At 42.5% G+C, this 21,293-nt stretch overlaps 2 protein-coding genes across 3 annotated transcripts in view; both read left to right on the top strand.

Moving 5' to 3' along the window:
- The window catches only part of tnika (TRAF2 and NCK interacting kinase a), a 72,335-nt gene extending 55,139 nt beyond the window's left edge, over positions 1–17,196 (top strand). For both annotated transcript variants that reach the window (XM_008280094.1, XM_008280095.1), the window contains 18 exons: positions 269–433; positions 776–1,042; positions 1,604–1,710; positions 2,610–2,725; positions 3,306–3,403; positions 4,495–4,563; positions 6,478–6,584; positions 6,783–6,885; positions 7,112–7,261; positions 7,361–7,457; positions 7,642–7,812; positions 7,952–8,095; positions 8,454–8,588; positions 9,890–9,990; positions 10,164–10,313; positions 12,196–12,355; positions 13,270–13,409; positions 13,868–17,196. In XM_008280094.1, coding sequence (XP_008278316.1) covers positions 269–433; positions 776–1,042; positions 1,604–1,710; positions 2,610–2,725; positions 3,306–3,403; positions 4,495–4,563; positions 6,478–6,584; positions 6,783–6,885; positions 7,112–7,261; positions 7,361–7,457; positions 7,642–7,812; positions 7,952–8,095; positions 8,454–8,588; positions 9,890–9,990; positions 10,164–10,313; positions 12,196–12,355; positions 13,270–13,409; positions 13,868–13,951 — 2,364 coding nt within the window. In that variant the 3' untranslated portion in view covers positions 13,952–17,196. The remainder of the gene's footprint in view (positions 1–268; positions 434–775; positions 1,043–1,603; positions 1,711–2,609; positions 2,726–3,305; positions 3,404–4,494; positions 4,564–6,477; positions 6,585–6,782; positions 6,886–7,111; positions 7,262–7,360; positions 7,458–7,641; positions 7,813–7,951; positions 8,096–8,453; positions 8,589–9,889; positions 9,991–10,163; positions 10,314–12,195; positions 12,356–13,269; positions 13,410–13,867) is intronic.
- Positions 17,197–18,373: 1,177 nt separating this feature from the next.
- The window catches only part of slc2a2 (solute carrier family 2 member 2), an 8,915-nt gene continuing 5,995 nt past the window's right edge, over positions 18,374–21,293 (top strand). Inside the window, exons 1-5 of the mRNA XM_008280092.1 lie at positions 18,374–18,387; positions 19,891–20,015; positions 20,157–20,272; positions 20,356–20,518; positions 20,980–21,086. Coding sequence (XP_008278314.1) covers positions 18,374–18,387; positions 19,891–20,015; positions 20,157–20,272; positions 20,356–20,518; positions 20,980–21,086 — 525 coding nt within the window. The remainder of the gene's footprint in view (positions 18,388–19,890; positions 20,016–20,156; positions 20,273–20,355; positions 20,519–20,979; positions 21,087–21,293) is intronic.

The following is a 21,293-nucleotide window of genomic DNA, read 5'->3' as shown; positions in this document are numbered from 1 at the left end:
TCAGAGCAGCTGCCTGATTATGTTTTTTTTTTAAAGTTCAGATATGAAGGGAAACTCACACATTTAAGAAAACGCCTCTCTTAGAATCTCTTTTCGTCCACGTGCCACACTGTGGTTGTCGCCCCCACAGAGCTGAGAGATGTTAAGATTGTCCGGTTGGCTTTTAGAGGTGCATGGGGGAAGAGGGGGGTGTCGACGGCGTTACCGTGGTGATTGGTTGTGCTGCGTGCTTGGCTGTGAGTGACGGTGGTAATGTGACCCGTCTCAGGTGGAGGAGCGATCTAAGCTGAACAGACAGAGCTCCCCGGCGCTGCAGCCCAAAGTGTCCAACCGCATCTCCGACCCCTCCCTCCCTCCCCGATCCGAGTCCTTCAGCAGCGGGGGCATGCAGCCCGCCCGCACCCCACCCATCCACCGCTCCATCGAACCACAGGTGTGTGTGTGTGTGTGTGTGTGAATGTTTGGTGTGTTTCCTGACAAGTAATCACAAACCTCTTTGCTCCTTGTTCTCGTCCTTTTAAAAGTGCAGATCTCCTAATCAGTCTCTTTCTTTTATCTCCCTTCTTTGCCTTTCATCATTCGTTCCCTGCGTATCTCAAATTTCACCTTTTCATCAACCTCCCACTATTTCTGTTTACATTGCTTATATTTTCTTTGCATTCTTCAAACTCTACTCTGTCGTGCACTGTTCCATCTTACCTTCCCTCCTCTCATCCCTTCTTCCATCATTTCCCACTCATTCTCTTCCTCTCTCTCCATCCCTTCCCTCCCACAGATGGCTCACCTGGTTCCAGTGAAGACCCACTCGGGCTCCATGTCCGGCTCTCAGTCTCTGCAGGACCAGACCGGCTCGGCTCTGAGCGAGGCCGTCAGCGCGGGCTCCCCGCGGCCCGAGATGCCCCGCCAGAACTCGGACCCCACCTCAGACACCCCAGGACCCCCGCTGCGCATCGCCGGCAGGGAGGAGCGGGACCGAGAGCGGGAGAGGGACAGGGATCGGGACAGAACCGCCTGGCTGAGAGAGGAGGACATCCCGCCCAAGGTTGGGAACCCAATCACTGATGATGTATTTCACAAACATTTTATATTCATTCTTTACTGTGTTGGACTGAACTTCTCTGTATCTTAGTGTTGCTCACTGCAGTGTCGTGTTAAATGCTGATTTGATGAAGTCTATTTTTTCCTCATTTGTTTTAATTAAAATCTGATTGAAGCTCTAATGTGCAACTTTGCAGAGAGTATTGACCTCTTCAGTCAAGTGAGGAAATTGAAATTATGCTGAAACGAGCGTAAAACAAAAATGACCCACTTTTGCAAAGGTTTAATCAGCTTGTATGTGATACAAGGCAAGGGAAAGGTTTCACTCGCCACACCCTGGCCTTGTTTTAATTCCACTTTTGTTGGCATTGTTAACTAGGACAGGTAACACTTCGAGGTAATCAGCATTACCGAGTAGCTGCTCATAGTATTAAAGTGTCACGCCCACACTAAAACATTTCAGCCTTTGCTTTTGTATTGGTAAAAATAAAAAGCTTTTAACTGTGTTTCAGGTGAAAAATCAGCTTGTACCAGTTGTGTTGATCTTGTGTTTGTCCATGTCCAGGTCCCTCAGAGGACCACTTCCATCTCCCCAGCCCTGGTTAGGAAGAACTCCCCTAATGGAGGAGTGGGTCTGGGCCCTCGTGCAGGTTCCCAGCTCATACGGGCCAGGTAAGGCCGAATAATCTCTCCTTTAAAAAAAAATTAATCTGTAATAGTTCTCATGTGTTATTTTTAGTTGTCTTCCAAAAAGAAATAAATGCTGGTATTTTACATTTTGAAACTGCTGAGCAGAAGCTATTGATTGCAGAAATTCCAACATTCATTTTTTTTTGCAGTCCTTTTCCAAAGATTATTAAAAGCACATCGCAATGAGAATTCACATGGACGAACCGAATTCGTTTTTTTTTATAACACCTAAAATCACAAGTAAACATAAGAAAATACAACAACCCTGTTGGAGACTGTGTGATAACATGAATACAAACCACACACACATCTTTTGGAATTGTATGTAAATCCAGTCTTTCTGGCGTCGTATACATTCAGTTCTGTGCAAAGTACTGGGTTATGTTGTTCCCCGATCATTTCTTGTGTTATACCTGGGACATCTGGAAGGATCTGTACATGTTGGTGATCGATACCTGGTCAAGATTCTTATTGCGGCGGCAAAGAAAACCATCACTAAGAACTGGCTAAAAGCTGAGGCACCAAATCATAAACAGTGGTTGTCGATTATAGAAAACATCCTTGAGATGGAGAAGCTTTCCTTTAAACTGAAACTGAAAGAAGAAGACTTTGTAAAAGGCTGGGAGAAGTGGTTGAGATATACAAAACAAGCTTAAGCACTTGTAAGTGATAGAAGAATGTTACTGACGTATGAATAGGCTGGGGTGTTTGTGACCATTGTTTATATGTTGTTGTTTATCTTTGTTCTACCATCACTTTCATGGATTGTTTGATGTATATTGATGGCGATCGTATAATGGATGGATTTAAAATAAAAATATAATAAATAAAAAGTTTTAAAAAAGCACATCTCAATGAAAACATTTGTTATCCTGTTTCAGTAACCCAGACCTGCGGCGCTCGGAGCTCTCCCTGGACGCCATGCTGCAGAGAACCTCCTCCAACTCGTCATCTTCCTCCTCCCCTTCATCTCAGGGAGGCTCAGCCGAGAGGAGAGGTACAAAAACACAGAAACCCTAAAAGTCTGTTGACTCATGCACACACCTAAACTGGCAAACATGCATGGGCGTAAACCGTTAAAAACCAGAGCGTGTGCGTGATTTTGCGCAAATGCGGACAGACAAAACGTCGGCGTACGCTCGCGTGGCTTCAGAGGCCATCAGCGGGACGTTGTCAGTCGCAGTTCTGCTCTGATCAACCTGTCTGATGTGCCCTGTTACTCTCAGCCTCCGGAGAGATAGAAGAGAGGAAATGAGAGAGGGAGATAGAGAGAGGTGTAGAGGGATGTGTCAAACAAGCGGCCAGAGGGATATCTAAGATATGCATGGATCTCCCTCTGACAAACACATGGCACGGAGAGAGGTGGAAATGTGGATACGGTTTGTTCACTCCTGTTAGATGTTAAACGCAATCATGTTGGCAGCAGATAATCAAAACTGTAGCGATGTGACAGACAGAATAAGAAAAATACAAAATAGCTTAAGAAGTATAGAATGGATCGCCGTATGTTTTCATCCAGATCGCACAAATTCAAACTTCTATACGAATAGCTTAAAGCTATTTTTGTTTGCCGATAGGTCAAACCAAGCAGGAAGGATCCCCTCCAGGAGCCAATCAGGAGGCAAAGCCCAAACAGGAGGAGGGTCGTGAATCAGCCAGACCCAGCAGACCTGCAGTGAGTCACACAGGATCACTTTCTGTCGCAGCCATCTCCTCTCTGGGAACCTTTTACAGGCCTCCTCTTCTTTTTTTATTTCCTACTATTCACCCAGTCTTTCTTTCTCTGCTCTCTGCTCTCTCTCTCTCTTTCTCCTTCCATTCTTCAGAGCTATAAGAAAGCCATAGATGAGGTCAGTGACAATCGAGTCCCCTTTTCTTATATCCTGGTTTTTCCTTTTTGCCTCAGTCTTCAGAGCCCCTCTTCTTACCCCCCCAGCATGGTGGAGTTAGTTGGAAGAAGATGACTTTTCCCCTTTTCTAACTCTTGAGCTATCAGGGCGTAATGGCAACGGCAGTGCATGTGTGCTTCTACACACATACCTGAGAGAGTGTATGTGGACGCGTGCTTGTGCGGGTTTGATGTGCATGTGTGCGTGAGCGCGAGTGTGCAGATGTGTGTAACTGCCAAGCACCTGAACAGTCTCTGAATCTCTTTTCCTGTTTCTTTGTTGTCATGGTTACTGGTCAGGAGGAGCTGGTAAGCCTACCGTGTGTCAACGGTCACCCAACCACCACCCCCCACCCCACCCCCCTCCCGTCTGCATGATTTGGTCTGATCCATCGGCCGGGGTGATGGGGAGGGAGGTACAGGAGGAGGAAACGTGGGCCAGTTGGCATGGGGGTGATTGGTAGCAGGGGAGGAGGGCAGAGTCATTCTGCACTACCAGTAGTACATGGAGCCTGATTATCTGTCTTTCTCTCTTCCTATGACCTGCGTAATATTTGCTTGTATGTGAATAAAAGTGCTGATTGCGATCACTCCTCACTCGTCCAAAAAAAACACACATTTTAAATGCGAAGCTAAGAAACGGTGCTCTCAACTCAGCACTCTTGTTCCTTGAGACTTTCCAGGCCCAGATGTTTGTGTGACAACACGTCTGTTGTCCTCTTGTCATGATACTGATGGTTTCGTCCTATTCTTTGATCCTCTGCTCCCCTATGCCCTTGTATGCGATTCGGTCTCTCAATCCTCAGACTGACGATGCAGAACCGATTAGCTAAATGACTTTGTGTGTTTCTCCTCTTCTCTTCTGTGCCTTGTTGTAGGACTTAAGTGCGTTGGCCAAAGAACTCAGAGAACTGAGGGTCGAGGAGGGAAGCAGACCTCCAGTCAAGGTACGATTTTTAGTTTTGACAACGATGGCAAAAATATACAGATGGGTGACGAATGAAAGGAAAAATTCTAAATCCTTGACTACTACAGTGAGGCGGTGGCTCTGCTTAGAGGGCGCATTTTACCTGCATGTTTGGGTCTTCTAGCCCTGTAAGGAGGAAGGATTACTGCAAATCAGTTGTGCTGATTGATCACCTCTATCCAATGATGAAACATCTCTATCCTGATGCAAGTGATCTCCTCCACATTTACAAACCCTCCACCTATAGGGCTAAAGCAGGGGTCTCGAACTGCGGTCCTCGAGGGCCGCAATCCTGCAAGTTTTAGATGTTTCCTTCTTCCAACACACCTGATTCAAATGATCAGGATCGTTATCCGGCTTCTGCAGAGCTTGATGATGAGCTGATCATTTGAATCAGGTGTGTTGGAAGAAGGAAACATCTAAAACTTGCAGGATTGCGACCCTCGAGGACCGGCGTTCGAGACCCCTGGGCTAAAGGCTGTATGAAAATGATATGAATCACATACTATGGTCTTTGCAGTCACCAGATCTTAATCCAATTAAACATCTATGACAGATGTCAGGCTGACAGAGGGAATATCTTTTGGTAAAATGGTGCTTATCCCTCCAGTGGAGCTTCAGAGCCTTGTAGAACCAATGCCAAGGTGCACTGAAACTGTTGTAGCAGCATGTGGTGGCTGGACACCTTACAAAGACTCTTCATGCTGACTTTTCCTTTGATTTGTTACCCGTCTCTATGTACTTTATCTTTTAAATCTACAAATACCAGATGCAGACCCACAGAAATGACGAGCTAAAAAAAAATCTATTTTCATTGTGATTCACTTTGGAAAGAGAAAAGCAAAAATAAAACCAACAACACACACTTCTACCCGACTATTAAACAATAAAAATTAATTAGTCTCCGTCTGCTGTTGCGATCTCTGAACGGTGCTTCAGCAAACTGCAGCAACACTTAAGATTGTAGATATTTTTCTCATGGAGCACCTTAATTAGAAAGGAATCGTATACTTTAAGATATCTTTTTAGCAAATTTATGTAATCTTGAAGACAGTATTTGGCGATTTGTTTACAATTTATAAGGTGGGAGCATAGTTTAAAGATTCTTGTAGAAATTTTTTGTGAAAGTTTTCATTTATTGTTAATTGACACAACACTGTGTGAATCCATTAGCACAGATAAATGTGTTTGCAGTGCATTTCTTTCCTAATCCAAAAGTATTTCTTTATTCCTTAGGTCCTGCATCCTTGACATTCATGCTTGCTAGCTAGCAGTCTACATCGTCCTTGCCTTAATTGCAAATTATGATCTGCTTTTTGTGCATTACTTCTTCCAACAGCAGAAAAGTATAAAAAAGGAGATTGTGTTTCCCACATTATTGCCAAGTGTGCAAGTGTATGTGCACAATACAAACAACATCCATCCATTATCTATACACCACTTAATCCTCACTAGGGTTGTGGAGCCTATACAAACAACATCAGGACTCATTATAGTGATCACAAACATCCACAAGGTCCTGTTAATTCCAGTAATTCTAAATGAGCTTCGGAGGTAATTTTGATGCTAATAACTACCTCGTCTTTCACAGTCTTGTTTCTCAGAGCAGGGGTGTCGAATCCTGGTCCTCGAGGGCCGCAATCCTGCATGTTTCAGATGTTTCCTTCTTCCAACACGCCTGATTCATATGATCAGGATCGTTATCAGGCTTCTGCAGAGCTTGATGATGAGCTGATCAATTGAATCAGGTGTGTTGGAAGAGGGGAACATCTAAAACATGCAGGATTGCGGCCCTCGAGGACCAGAGTTTGACACCCCTGTCTCAGAGGGTCTCTCGCCATTTATCAATCTAAAAAAGCTGATTTGTGTTTGTACTCTTTGTGCCCCGATGAAGGTGACGGACTACTCGTCCTCCAGTGAAGAATCAGAGAGCAGCGACGAGGATGGGGAGACGGTGGGTCACGATGGGACCGTCGCCGTTAGCGACATCCCCCGCATCATGTAAGTTCTCTGTTTCTGTTTCTTCACTCTCTCACTCTGTTTACTTTACAAGTCTGCCCCGTCAGTGTCCGTTTATATCGAGATATGCATGTGTTGGAATATGCACCATGCCAGTAGCTTGTCGGTATAGTTTTAGCAGAATTACTTTGTAAATGATCCCATCTGTGAGCGTGTGTGTCTCTTGTGTGTGTGTTCCAGGCCAGCAGTGCAGAGCAGCGGTGAATCGTATGGAGGGCTGACAGAGGACTCTCTGGGAGATGCCTATAATAGCTCCAAGGACGGTACTCTGGTGATGAGAGAGGTGATAAATGTGCACACACACGTACACTCTCAAGCGTGCACACACACACAAGCTGCATGAATTTAGACTAAAAAAAAGAATAAAAACTGAGAGAATGTTTGCAATTTAGTTTCTATTCTGCTATGAAACTAGCTAGTTTTGCCTCCTCATTGCCACTTTTTCTTCTTTTTTCCTTGTTTTTCTGTAAAGTTCCCTCGTTACTGACTCATACTTTTCTGTCTCGCAGGCGGAGGAAAGGAGGAGAGGTGGTCACGGTGAGAGTAATGGGTTCGGGAATCACAGTAACCATGGTAACCTCCCTGACCTGGTGCAGCAGAGCAACTCTCCGTCAGCCACGCCCACCACAGCGCTGCAGGAGCTGAGCGACATGGCCGAGGTCAGACATGTCACATATGCACATTACCAGCCATTCCTGATAGTCATGTGTGTGTCTCTATATACGGCTCCTGCTGAACAATGTTTTGTTGTTTTATAGTTCGGTGTGGGCGGGTCCAAAGCGTCATTCACCCCATTTGTTGACCCACGGGTCTATCAAACCTCCCCAAGTGACGACAATGAGAATTCAGCAGCAGGTAGGAGCATAGCGTGGGGTTGTGGACATGTCTTCAGCCTTAACTTCAATGTTCTCAACAGAAAACTTTTTTTTTTAAATCATTTAGTTACTGAATTGTGTCTTTAAAATGACTCGTGTTAGTTTTGCACTTCCAATTTCATGCCAGTTGTCAAAACACTCCGTCTTCCTCTGTGCTGTCCCAGCCATGTTTGCCAATGAGCTGCTGAGGCAGGAGCAGGCCCGACTGAACGAAGCCAGAAAGATCTCTGTGGTGAACGTCAACCCCACCAACATCAGACCTCACAGTGACACGCCAGAGATCCGTAAATACAAGAAGCGCTTCAACTCTGAGATCCTGTGTGCCGCGCTCTGGGGTAAACATCCTTTATCCTTCCCACTACACAAGCAAATCCTCTCTCTTAAATATCTCTTATATCTCTGCCTTGTTGTTTGTCTTTCTGTGTCTCTGACTCTTGTGTGTGTGTGTGTGTGTGTGTGTGTGTGGGTGTTTAGGTGTGAACCTGCTGGTAGGGACAGAGAATGGTCTAATGCTGCTTGACCGAAGTGGACAAGGTAAAGTCTATAACCTGATTACCAGACGGCGCTTCCTGCAGATGGATGTGTTGGAGGGCCTCAATGTGCTAGTTACTATATCTGGTAGGTACAATGTTCACACGGTATGCACAGAGCGCGCTCATATCTGAATGCAGATTGCAGCAGCATTTCAGTTCTCAGCTCAGTTGAAGTACGTTATTATCCAGAGATTAATTGGTTTTGTACCTTCAGTATCTTATTTGTTTAATGTTGTATTCTCTCATAAAATGAAGAGGAAATGTTAAAAGTACAAGAATAGATAAGAATACATTTTATGTGTATTAAAACATATTTTATTCATCTCCTCACAGTAGCCGGATAATCTGCCAAAATTGTGCTTTTTTTTTTTTGGGCCATTTATCACTTTATTGCAGAAAATTTGATCTAATTTCTCCTTCTGTGTTTGTCTCTTCCCTCTCAGGGAAAAAGAATAAGTTGCGGGTCTACTATTTGTCCTGGCTGAGGAACAGAATATTACACAATGACCCGGAAGTAGAGAAGAAGCAGGGTTGGATTACAGTTGGAGAGCTGGAGGGCTGTGTGCATTATAAAGTTGGTAAGAATCTGGTCCTATTTGTCTAAAATATTTTTGATGTGAAGGTTTCTGTATGAAAGGTCAATATTTTAAACGAGACAACAGAATGGATAGTAGTCTATGTTCAGGTGAGCTGCATGTAGGTCAGCTATGCTATCACTAAGAAGCAAAAGAATCTGTAGGCATGAAGTGTGGGTCTGTACAATTTCAAAATAAAACATTTTACCTTTGTTACTTTATAAAGAAGTTACTGTACAGCCCTCAGTCAGACTCCCTGGATGTAGACTGTGGACAGTCTCCTTCTCCTCTTCCACTGTGTTGTTGGAAACCACAGCTAGCAACCTGCCCTTTTGAAGTTATGACAAAGAATAATATTGTTTATTAAATCAAATCTGCTTGGTTTATTTTGTGATTTCACCAGCGCTTGCCTCAGATGTTCCACCACTATGATTATTTTGCAGGGGCACCATTGTTGCATCCTGGGCTTAGCATCGCCCAAAGTTATTGTGATTGGTTTAAAGGTCCCATATGGGGAAAATCCATTTTTGTTGGGTTTTGTGATAAACTTGAAGGTGTAAAGTAGAAACTGTTGGGATATGAGGACAACTAGTTAACCTTCCTGCCTTACTAGCAAGTTAGAACTCGACCCAGGTGCTGTGTAACTCTTAACCAATAGTCATTCATCTCAAAGGTAAACATTGTGTTCTTCCTGAAGGAGGCGGGAACAACAGCAGCAGCTCATTTAGACCACGGCTAAAACCACGGGTTAAACAGTCGTGGTGAAATGAACAATCTTTGCAGTATTTTGAGCTGAAAAACTGAAAGTCATACTGTGGGGCCATGTTAGACTTTAATTAATCTGGTGGAAACGGGCACAATATGGGACCTTCAAAGAAATACAAAAAAAAAGCCAGGGCATTTTTCCACTGTAGCAGAATGATAATGGGTGCAGCCATTCTCCAGTGCTGACACGGCACTGAGGAGATAGGTCTGGCTATGACTACGCAGTCCTAAATATGGACCCTTTTTTTTTGTCATTTTTATGAAACTAGAATTGTATTGTAGATAAAATAGACCAGAAAGTGTCTGACTGCAGGAGATTTACAGCAGCAAAGGAGAGGGGGAACAGATACCTAAATATATTTTGTCTTTCTGCTGAGAAACCAAAAGTAATATATTACCATTTTGATAAGTTTCACAGTGAAATACAGTTTATTTATTAAATGACGTAGGTAATACAATCCAAAGCACATTATATACACAAGTGATACAGTGAGTAATTCGTGCTTAATTGAGTGTTTGTGTCTTTGTCGTGTTTCCAGTTAAATATGAGAGGATTAAGTTCCTGGTGATTGCTCTTAAGAACTCTGTGGAAATCTATGCCTGGGCTCCCAAACCCTACCACAAGTTCATGGCCTTTAAGGTACAAAAAAAAACTACCAAGCACCCACACACGACACATTAATGCTCACAAACTGGATGCATCAATATGTAGATTGCATGCCTGTGTATAAAATGATAGTTTAAGATTTTCCCCTCTCTGTTTCCTTAAATCGACGTCCTGCCTGCCTGTCTGTCATCCTCTGACGTTTTCAGTCATTCACTGAGCTGCAGCATCGACCCCAGCTGGTTGACCTGACAGTGGAGGAAGGTCAGAGGTTAAAGGTCATCTACGGCTCCAGCGTGGGCTTCCATGTCATCGACGTGGACTCGGGCAACCCGTACGACATCTACATCCCCTCACATGTAAGCGCAGGGTTCTGTTGTGCTCTAACACGTCTGTGTGTGTGTTTTTATTTTATCTTTGATGAACATGTTTTATTGAAAGCTCTGATGAGTTGCACTGAAATCCTACACATAATGCACAGTGCTGTTGGTATTTCTTCATACCTTCACTACATCGCCTGCTGATTTCCTCCGTTGCCAAGGTCAGCGGTGACTCATAGCTGTCTCAGGAGAATTGGCTTCTAGGAATACAATGACTTTACTTGACAAATTACCTCTTTGATTGATTTACTGTCATGCAATTAAAAGATTGATGTCAGCTTTGCCTCTTTATCAGATTTGTTTTTTATTTTAGTTTGCTAAATATGGTGCATTGGACTTCTGTAGCATGTGAAGCAGACAGACTGGATGCACTGCTGCTGAATTGCGTTTATTACAGTGCATAAAGTAGTAGCTTCCTATTGCGACAGAGGTTGCCCAGAGAGAGCGTTATTGCCAAGAAGTCAACATGTTGTTTTTGCATAGTTCTGTTCCCCACGGCACCATTCACAGACATGTATTCATTAATTCTGCTCACTCAATCACTCATGGAAGCGAGGTAGACTGTCAGTGTTTTTCCTCTTGCATGCTTGAATGCAAATCAAGTTTGGTGTTTGCATGCAGATTAGTTTGTCCCCACGGTGGTCACTAATCGTGTACTTATACTCGGATCAAGTTCAAACGCAGTTCAGCCAAACTCTTGGTTTAGTGGCACTATTTCAGTAAATTAAAAAAAAAAACACTAACTAAGTAAGGAATCACGTGGGAGCTTCTGAAGCATTCAACTTGATAAAGTGGTGCATCACAGAATGATTATTCTTGATCACTGAGGTCTTCTACTGTTTCCACCTTTCATCCATGCTTCTTCTTCTCTCTCTCCCGCCCTGCCATCCTCTCCTCCAGTGTGCCAAACAGATGAAGGTGACATCCTGCCATCCACCCTTTAGACTAGATCAATAGATGTGTAGTAAACCCCCCTCATAGTGGACGCACTGAAGCACTACATGTGTCTTACGTGCAGTACAGTACATTAGTGTAGAGATTAACTTGTAACTTAGCCAGAAATTGGTGTGTGAGTGTGTGAAAAAAAATTGGTCTTACCCACGGCAGACATCACAAGGCTCGATAAAACGTGTTCAGTCATGTTGAAACCACTTCATGAAGTTTGGAGTAACTCATATTACTTTAAGCCAAATTGCAATTCCCTAGAACACATTGCAAGGCGGTAATTCTGCCTGACAAGTATCCAAGAAGTGCACCTGATTTTCATCAACCAACATGAAACAATCTGCTGAACAATTGACTTTTACAATTACTTACCTTCAGTTTTCAGAGTAATGAGAAAACATTCCATTTTTTTATCTTGAGTTCTTGTGTAAGTGCAGTTTCTCGTGGGCTAAGATTAGTTTTTCACTTCTGTCTTGTTCCTCAATTGTTGTCTTGAGTCATGGTAGCGTGCCGGCACAAATAACGAGGTTGGCCTCACAGAACGCAAATTCGAGCAATGTCTGTATCCGTGTTCCTTTTCTCCCGCCTCTTCTGATGTTATTTTTGTTCATTTAGGTCTAAGAAAAAGTGCTTTGGTTTGTCTTTTTACTATATGGAACAAGCTTCTCAAACAGAAAGCCAAACTTTAAACCTTTTGATGCACTGACGCTCCTGATATTTGGCAGCTCTTTAGAGGATTATGGAATGTAGGCCGACCCCTGAAAAAAATAAAAATAAAAATAAAAAATGCCAAAGAGCAAATTCAGCTGCATTAAACTTCAATCTTGTAATATTTTAATCTAATGTAGATTATGATTAAATGTGACAGATTTAATTAAAGCCTCTGAAACGTTTTGCGTGTGTGTATTTGATTTAGATCCAGAGCCAGGTTACGCCCCACGCCATTGTGGTGCTGCCGAAGACCGACGGGATGGAGATGCTGCTGTGCTATGAGGACGAGGGTGTCTACGTCAACACCTATGGTCGAATCACCAAGGACGTGGTGCTACAGTGGGGAGAGATGCCTACCTCTGTTGGTAAGTCCCACCGACATGTGTATATTTGTTGTCGATTTGAACACATTTTAATCCGCGATAAAGTCGTAAAAATGTCATTTAATCCAGTCGTTAAATCAACATAGAGAAATGAAATCGCCAAACATGTAGTTAAGAGGTTTCCGGCGGCCTATCATAATACCCGGTTCGGTCCTCGTGCATGTGTGTGTGTTTCAACTGATCGAAAGTGTATCGAGTCCGTTCAGAACTGTGCTTATGGGAGTTCATTTAGGGTTTAATTGCATTCAAAACCCCCGTTTATAACATCAGCCTTCACAGTGAAGGCCTCCAGGGCTGCTTGGCGGGACCAAGAAAGAAGAAGTAGAAAGGGTGAAAGTTTAGGAAAGAAAGGAAATTTTGATATGAATGATGATATTAATATAAAAGTCAAAGTAAGTAGCAGAGGACGACAGATGGAGCTAACAAAATGTAGAAAGACCAGCAAAGGCATGAGTTTGATTATGGTTTCGAAATGAAATAGTCAATTCCTTGTGCTTTACTGACCTCGTGTGGCAGCCAGAGGTACTACACCTGTAAACTTACAGATTCTTCTCATGTTGATGCTCAGGATTATGGAACCCACAGTTTGGTTACTAAAGACCTATTTAATAAACTTAAATTTCCACATCGAGTATCTGCAAGCATCAGAAATTTATGTCAATTTTTAAGGGCGGTGCTCAGTTCCCAGCCTTAACCTTTGACCTTCTGCGCCGTGTGGACAAAGAGGAAACAATTACCCAATAAAAAAATACAGCTGCATCATTGCATAACTTGATATTGCTAAAGCCTGTATCTGTGAGCTTGTGTAATTACACCTCAGGACAGCAGGAGCCGAATGATACGTAAACATGTATTACACAGTCGCTAATGCCGGTCTTATGTTTTCTCTTTTCCAGCCTATATCCATTCTAATCAGATTATGGGCTGGGGTGAGAAAGCCATAGAGATCCGCTCTGTGGAGACGGGCCACCTGGATGGAGTCTTTATGCACAAGAGAGCCCAGAGACTCAAATTCCTGTGTGAGCGGAACGATAAGGTATATACACACCGTGGAATTAGCTCTCGGTTGTTATTTATGGAATTTCAGTCCAGCCAGATGTATAGTCAAGCTGTTAAAACACTGATTGAGCAAGACGTTTGATATACATTGCACAGATCTTACTCTAAACAACATAACCGAACTACATTATTTGAATGAAGCAACATTTAGCTTTAAGATAAAATGTCCAAAAAAGGTATTTGCCAAGATGTTTAGATAAAGCTTGGACATGCATTGTTATTGCATTAATCCAAAATAGACACCAAAAAGTATTCCAAAATGATTAACCCACAGATGTGAGTGCAGAAATTATAAATTGAAATGAATAAAAATAACATTTACTCACTGTAATTACTATTGTTTACTTACTTGACACATCATTTACAAGAGAAATTATTGGGATTTGTTTGTATTTGTTTGAAAATGTGTTTTTTTTCTTTTGTTTCCTTTTCCAGGTATTCTTTGCATCCGTGCGTTCGGGTGGTAGCAGCCAAGTTTTCTTCATGACACTCAACAGAAACTCTATGATGAACTGGTGATGTCTCTTCCTGTCCACTCTGCCTCACTCCTCCTCCCATCGGCCAACCTGGCAACCCACCTTGGCCCACCGCACATCTCACAACCCGATTGAGCCGAGAGGCCGCAAACGAACTCTTTTAACACTGGAGAGACTAATATGGTGTAGAGAAAACAAAAAAAAAGAGGTTATTTTAGAGAAAAACAACAAAGACCAGTCCTAAGTGAAGAGTCAAGTTATCGTAGATTAAAGTCGGGTCATGCAGAAGCCATCGTTACTCAACTGACTGGCAAACTGGTGCCACTGACTTTCCAAATATTCCCTTCTTCCCTCTTTCTCTGCAACTCTTCTGTGTCGTCCTTCTGTCTGTCTCCTCTCCAAACGGACCAGTGCATTCGAGTGTTCAGCAGCTGTAGAAATACACTTTAAACCTGCCTCCTTCCGTCTTCCCTTTTCTTAAAGCCTTTGCTCCATGCCTCCTTCCCGGTAGATCAAATCACTTTATCAGTCCTTTGATACCCATGTCCTCCATTTTCCTCATTTCCTGTCCACCACGTGTGGGCTCATTCGCAGGGAATTACACCTCAGAGGCCGGAGGAGCGTCAGACGAATACAATTTCATCTAAATTTAAATACGCTTCTGAATATGACAGTGCAGGGAGGGAGGGCGAGCTGAGAGATGACAAATCTGCTCTGGATGGCGGCGATGAAAGCGGACAGCCTGATTGATTTTCTTTCTCCTCTGTCACTCCCTTCCTCCTCCGCTTCCTCCCCTTGCCATCTTTTTTTTTGGGTCTCTGAGTAAACTGAATTGTGATGCGGCGTTCGATCGCAATTTCCCCCCGATAGAGATGCAGCGGGACGCTCTGCTGTGGCAGTATGCAAAGATGATGTCCCTTTAAAAAAAAGAAAAATGAAATCACTAAATCACTGGTCCATCCCTTTCTTCCTCTTTCCTCCCCCTTCACACAGCATTATCATGATCTCCCCTCTCTTCACTCTTTCTTCTTTAAACTCTGAAGGTGCTGCATCAGATATACTGTAATATTAAAATGAACAATGAGAGCGTCATTCTGTTCATTTCTGTTCTTTTTCTTTCTCTGTGGAACAGTTTGGAGTCAGTCAGTCTTTGAGGTTTGATGAAAATGTACAGCACATCTGTGTCTCTGAAATCAGGAGTGTATGTTGTGTGTGTGTGTGTGTTTGACTCCATGTCGAAATGAGTCCCGTTCAAATTAAGTCTGAATCAAAGTAGGACGTTTGAAATCCGTGTCCAGCAAGAGTCGAGTGACTCCGTCTTCGTGCGTGAACTTTTACCTTCAAGCAACATTGAGTGTGTTTACATGCAAGATTTCCGATGTTGTCTTCTTAGTATGACGTTTATGAGTTGGTGTGTGTGAACACCGTGCAAATAGGCAATATTAGTGGTTGATTTTTGGAGTACGTTTTTCCGTTTCCTTTAACAAAGTAGTGTGTCGACCATTCACAGACGCGGCCGTGTGGCTGCAGGAGATAAGATGCATAAAAACAGCTTATCCTGGATACGACCTCAACAGGATATGAGCTACTATCCCAAATATTGTGTGCATGTGAAAGCACTCATTGTTGAAAACTGTGGTGTCCTTTTCAAATCATGCTCCTTCTTCCTGGTTGGTTCTTCTGATTTTGGCTCCTAACTGTTTGTACAGTGCCTAGCATGATGTAAGCAAAACTTAAATGGAGGCCAAAAGATTATTGCTCACATTATAACTAATATTTTCTTTTTGACTATACGGTTACATTACAGGGGTTTCTGTTTTGGGTTTGTGTGTGTGTGTGTGTGTGTGTGTGTGTTATTATCTAACTTTAACACATTGCTGGTGTTATTTGTCTCCTCTGTCGGAGATGTACATTAACACATTTAAGAATTGATTTATTCTTTGAAAGGAGCAACTGATAAAACTTTGCCCATTTCCTTCCAAATACTTCGAGCAGCACATCAATGCATTTGGTATTAAAGAGCCATATTATGCAAAAATCCAGTTCGTCATTGTTTTAAGCATTATTATGTGTCCTCAGTTTGTCTGCAAACCCACAAATAAGAGGGAAAAAAAATCCCCTTGTGTATTTCTTACCAGCTAATTCAGTCGTGCAGCCTGTTGTGATGTCACAGCGGGATAAGCACCGCCCACAACTGGCTCCTCCTCCTCCTCCTCTGGGCAGCAGCTGCCCATTTGGATTTAAAGTTACAAACACTGAAAACCGTTCATCTGTGCAGTATTTTGAGCTGAAACACAACATTGCATATTGTGGGGACGTGTAAGACGTTTAATAACTTGTTTGAAAGGAGTTAAATATGGGACCTTTAATTTTCTATTGAAGGTGGACTAGTTCATGCTTAAAACATGATGCGATTTAGTGTTTTATTTCTTGTGAATCTACTGCAGTATTCAGACGATCCACTGATATACAACACGGAGAGGAGTAAAGCTGCTCCTGAAGAGGCACAGTGGCAGATTTTCAAGCCTTTGGTTTTTACTTTTAAACCACCGTCAACCTGAAAACAAGCTCGAGGCAACTCACGTAGAAGACAATCACTTATAGACAATTTAAAATAACACGTTTGGGACTGTGACATCATTAGCCTAATTGATGCAAACTGATATCTTTGAAGCTGTTTTCTTTCCAACCAAAAGCTTGAAAAACTGCCTTTATTCTACTCTCTTTTCCTGGAGTGAGTTTACGCTTACATACTGCAGTTATGTCCGCATGTTGGCGGATGGTTAACAAATGTAAGGTGATACATGAAAATAGACTAACTCCTACAGGATGTAATAATCCTTCGAATCCATTTTATTCAGTTGATAGATTATTAAATGTTTTCTGTTGTGTTTTCACATCCATACAGTAGCTGTTTCTGTGCAGCTGTAAGTTAGGTTCACTGGTCTCTCATTTTAGCAATAAAGAGCCGAGCTGAAGAAAACCACTGTCTTCCCGTGTGTGTGTGTGTGTGTGTGTGTGTGTGTGTGATTAATGATCAAGCGTGAATGGGGCATTATTACTGTGTGTTTTACTTTGTCCATCGTGGAATTCACTGTTCCCATTGGAAAACTGCTGACGGTCATTACACTGAGGTCTCTCCTTTCAAAGATGAAACCACTGTATTCTTTATTCTGTTTAATTCCTGTTTTCTTTTATTTTGAAAGAGCATTACTAATGTCCTGTTTTGGGATTTATTTGTTTTGTAAAAGAGATGCTGTAAGAGAGAAATAAATGAAACTAGCATTACGCTGCTGGTAGTTGTGTGTTTGTCAGAGACTCTGTTTGGTTTTGTAAGCGTTTGTATCAGCTCGACCCTCAGACTTTGTCCTCAAGTATATCATTAACAGCGACAGAGAGATAGGTGGGCAGAGAATGTCATTATTACCATCAAAAAGACGCAACTTTGAGTGGCGTGATCCCATCTGGAAGTAATTTTTGCAATTCATAATTAATTGCAATATGTACTTAATCACTGACCATAATGCACCAGCATTAAGCACCACATATATGATGCTCAAATCAGTGCTTTTCAAAATAAATTCTCTAATATCATCATTTTATTGCTTTTCCTGCAATAAGAGTAATATATGTGTGTTAATATATAAAGGATAATAGCCTATGTCTTTATTTTTGTGTAAGAGCTTTATCAGCACCGTATGGCTGCGTGTGCGCATCTATGTGCACGCGTCCGTTGATAGTGAGTGGACACAGCGTGATCAGGCATGCAGCCTCCATTGATCATTACCAAACTCTTGGCTGACACTCTGCACTCATCATGGACTCGGGAAAGGTAACATAACTCTTCAGCAAATGCCTTCTTTACATGTATTTCATACATATTCTGCCACCTCATATTAGATCATGTTGGCAACATTAGCAGACGGATGTGCTTTGTGTGGTCACTACATTACTGAGATATAAAGCGTTGGAGTTCCCACTTGGATCAGAGAGAATGACCTGCTTTTCATTCATCTGTGTGCTCTGTGTTGGCCTTGCCATTTAGCTTCGGAGATTGTAATGAATTAAAATCTGTCTGCTTCAACAATTTGTTTCAGATGTTTGATAAACTAAGAGTTTCTATGTAGCTGTTGTCACTTGCATATGTAAGTAATCTAACAAGTGACAGAAATAGTTCACAAAGCAGTAAGAAATCCACTGATAGTGTTGAGAAAGTCTGTTTTTTTTTTGTTTGTATCTCCAGTTGCACTTTATTTCTACTGTGCGAGGACAGCTGTGTGACTCTCATGTCCTTGCTTGTGTGCATGTACAACTTAAATGTGTGTTTGTTCGTGCGTTCATGCGTGGGTCATTATTAAAATTGATCACTTTTCCCTCCTGCAGCAGCTAACGGGTACGCTGGCAGTGGCTGTGTTCACAGCAGCTCTGGGCTCCCTGCAGTATGGTTACAGTATTGGAGTCATTAATGCACCTCAGAAGGTAGGATCTATTATAACACAGCTTTTGTGCCCTCACGGACCAATTTACTTGCATAATAATATGTGCATGCAAAATTCTGCAAAAGAAAGTGTGAAAATATGGCAACAGGGGAGCCAAAAATAAGAAAACATTAGTTGTTTATAGTGGAAACAATATAAAACTTTGAGAGCCAGAGAAACAGACTTAACTTTTCTTAGTGTCTAGAAAAATCATTTTGCACAATTTCTTTTTCCCAAGTTCTCTTGTATAGATATCCAAAAATAATTTAATTTGCAATTCAGCGAGCAGATATGTTCTGGTCTGTGGCACCTCGAATGCTTCTTCCAGCAAATACATGTCTTGCGGAGTGACAGAGGAGTCAGAATGTGTGACATGCTGACGTCTCTCTGCTGCAATCTGCTGGTAACATTGGCACACTGTCATTCACTGTGCACATTTGGTTCTGCTTTGTAATTCCAACGTTACTGAGCCAAAAGATGCCACAAAGCCTCCTTAGGCATCCTCTATGGAATATTACCTTAAGGTTTCTCTCATATAGACCTTTGTTTTAAGACTGTATTGCTTGGACTTTGAGGAATCAAACTTTCATGTTTTTGGCTCCTCTGCTGTCCTTGTTGAAAAGCGCACCGACAACTGCAAAGTTCTGCAACACACTCAAGTTCCTCATGTTTTATTAAAGCCGGTGCTGGAAGTGGCTCAATGCATCGCTTAAACTTTAGATGTGTTGACACTGAGACCTATTTTCTTCACCGATGTGCTGAGTTTCTTTCTATTCTAGTACGATGTGGTAATTTTTGGCAAAGCTTACGAGGTCAGTGGCAAAGTCCAGGTTATTGAAGGCAACACCCAACTGCCTGCTATGATTGCCTAACTGTACAGGGCACACATTCATAGAGTAGAACAGGTTGTACCATGAAAATTACTCCTTTTTATATGTTGTACAAACTGAATTTCAGTGTGTCAGTCACATTTTTTTCTGCTGTCAGTAGAAACTCACTCCGGCTTTTATTTCAACCTTCTTAATGAAGCTTATCTTCTTCCTCCATTCAAAACCAAACGTAGTGTTGGTCATCTTTCTACTGAGCCTCTGTATAGCTTTGATTTAAACTGACTGTGTGTCTGTGTCATAGATCATTGAAAAGCATTACGGCCGGTCCTTGGGCGTGTGGTCGGAAAACGATGCCGTCCTGTCAGAAAACAGCACAGAACAAGCGGAGGAGGCGGGACATCACCCTGCCGTGGTCATGTACTGGTCACTATCGGTGGCAATCTTCTCCATTGGTGGGATGCTGTCCTCCTTCCTGGTCGGATTTGTGGCAGACCTGAGAGGGAGGTGAGAGAGAAAGTATGAAATAATAAAGACATGAGTGCAAGAATGAAAGTTTGGTGGGAAAAGAAGACCTGGAGGGAGTATAGGGAGGGTGACAAAACCTACATTTTTTCCAATTTCCATCTTTCGTTGTGTCTCGCTCTGCCACATTTCTATCTCTTTCTGTTTCGCAGGATAAAAGGGATGTTAATGATCAATGTTCTGGCTATAGCTGCTGGTCTGCTGATGGGTCTTTGCCAGATGTGGAAGCCCCACATCATGGTCATTGCAGGCCGCGCTGTTATGGGCTTTTACTGTGGTACGTTGCTCAGTGCACCTTCACTCACACATTTTCACTGGAAATCACAAAAAAGAAAGAAAAGCATTGCCTTATACATGCATGCACATATATATTCTCATATTTCTGGACTGTTTGTTTAGCTCCTGATGTATCTTTCAGGTTTATCCTCTGGCCTAGTACCCATGTACATCGGCGAGATTGCACCCAAGGATTACAGAGGGGCTCTGGGAACAATCCACCAGCTGGGTGCTGTCATCGGCATCCTCATCAGCCAGGTGAGCGACACCCACACTCACTGACACATGCACAGCATCTTCTTTGCTTGACAACACACTCAAGTGTACTTGTGTGGATGCAGATAGTAGGCTTGGACTTTGTGCTTGGAAACGACACCATGTGGCCCCTGTTGCTTGGTCTGTCTGGAGCTCCGGCCGTATTACAATCCGTTCTGCTGCTGGTATGCCCTGAGAGCCCGCGGTACCTTTACATCGTACTGGGCAAGAAGCAACAGGCTCGACTGAGTAAGAATTATACACAAAATACACACAGTTTTAGCCTTGTTTTCTCTCTCTTGCAGTGTTATGCCAACACTGAAACTCTCAATATGTTAGGAAATATAGTTCTTGCAAAGAGTTAGATGAACAAATCAGTATCACTCTCATACCTGCCTGCTAAATGTACAACTTCAGACAGCAACTGGCTAGCTTAGCTTAGCTTAGCTTAGCACAAAGACTGGAAACACAGGTAGCCTGGCTCTGTCCAAAAGTCGCAAAATCCCTGCCATCAGTATCTCTAATTAAGATGTGACATTTGTGTGGAAATTGTCAAATAATCCACCTTTCTTCTCTAAAGTCCTAAGAAACAAGATAAAAAGTGAAAGCATACTTAATGAATTTTAGGGATGCTGATATTTTTGTACATGATTTAAAAATTTCTTTGCAGATGGGTCATTTTTCTGGGTTCGTTCTTGGGTTCGTTGCAGGTCTACTTCGTCTAAAGGGGGCGTATGATCCAGCTGAGGATCTGGAGGAGATGAGGAGAGAGAAAGAGGAGGCAGACAAGGAGCCGAGGATCTCTATCTTTTCTCTGGTAGGTCTCTATACATCTGGATGGTCAGTTAAGATGTATTGTTGTTACTGCCTGAATATTTTTGCTTAGGAATTTTACTCTAACATTTCATGCAGCAACTTTGAAGGACATTTCAGAGTTTGTAGTTTTGCTAAACAAATGAAGCCAATGCAGAAGAACTGCAGTTCCTCAAATGGCCACTGGAGGCTGCCTCCAAAACTGAAACCA

Source organism: Stegastes partitus, unplaced genomic scaffold, assembly GCF_000690725.1.
Source record: "Stegastes partitus isolate 25-593 unplaced genomic scaffold, Stegastes_partitus-1.0.2 Scaffold181, whole genome shotgun sequence".
Taxonomy (NCBI): domain Eukaryota; kingdom Metazoa; phylum Chordata; class Actinopteri; family Pomacentridae; genus Stegastes; species Stegastes partitus.
Note: the sequence above shows the minus strand (reverse complement) of the source record. Positions and strands in the feature narration are given on the sequence as shown.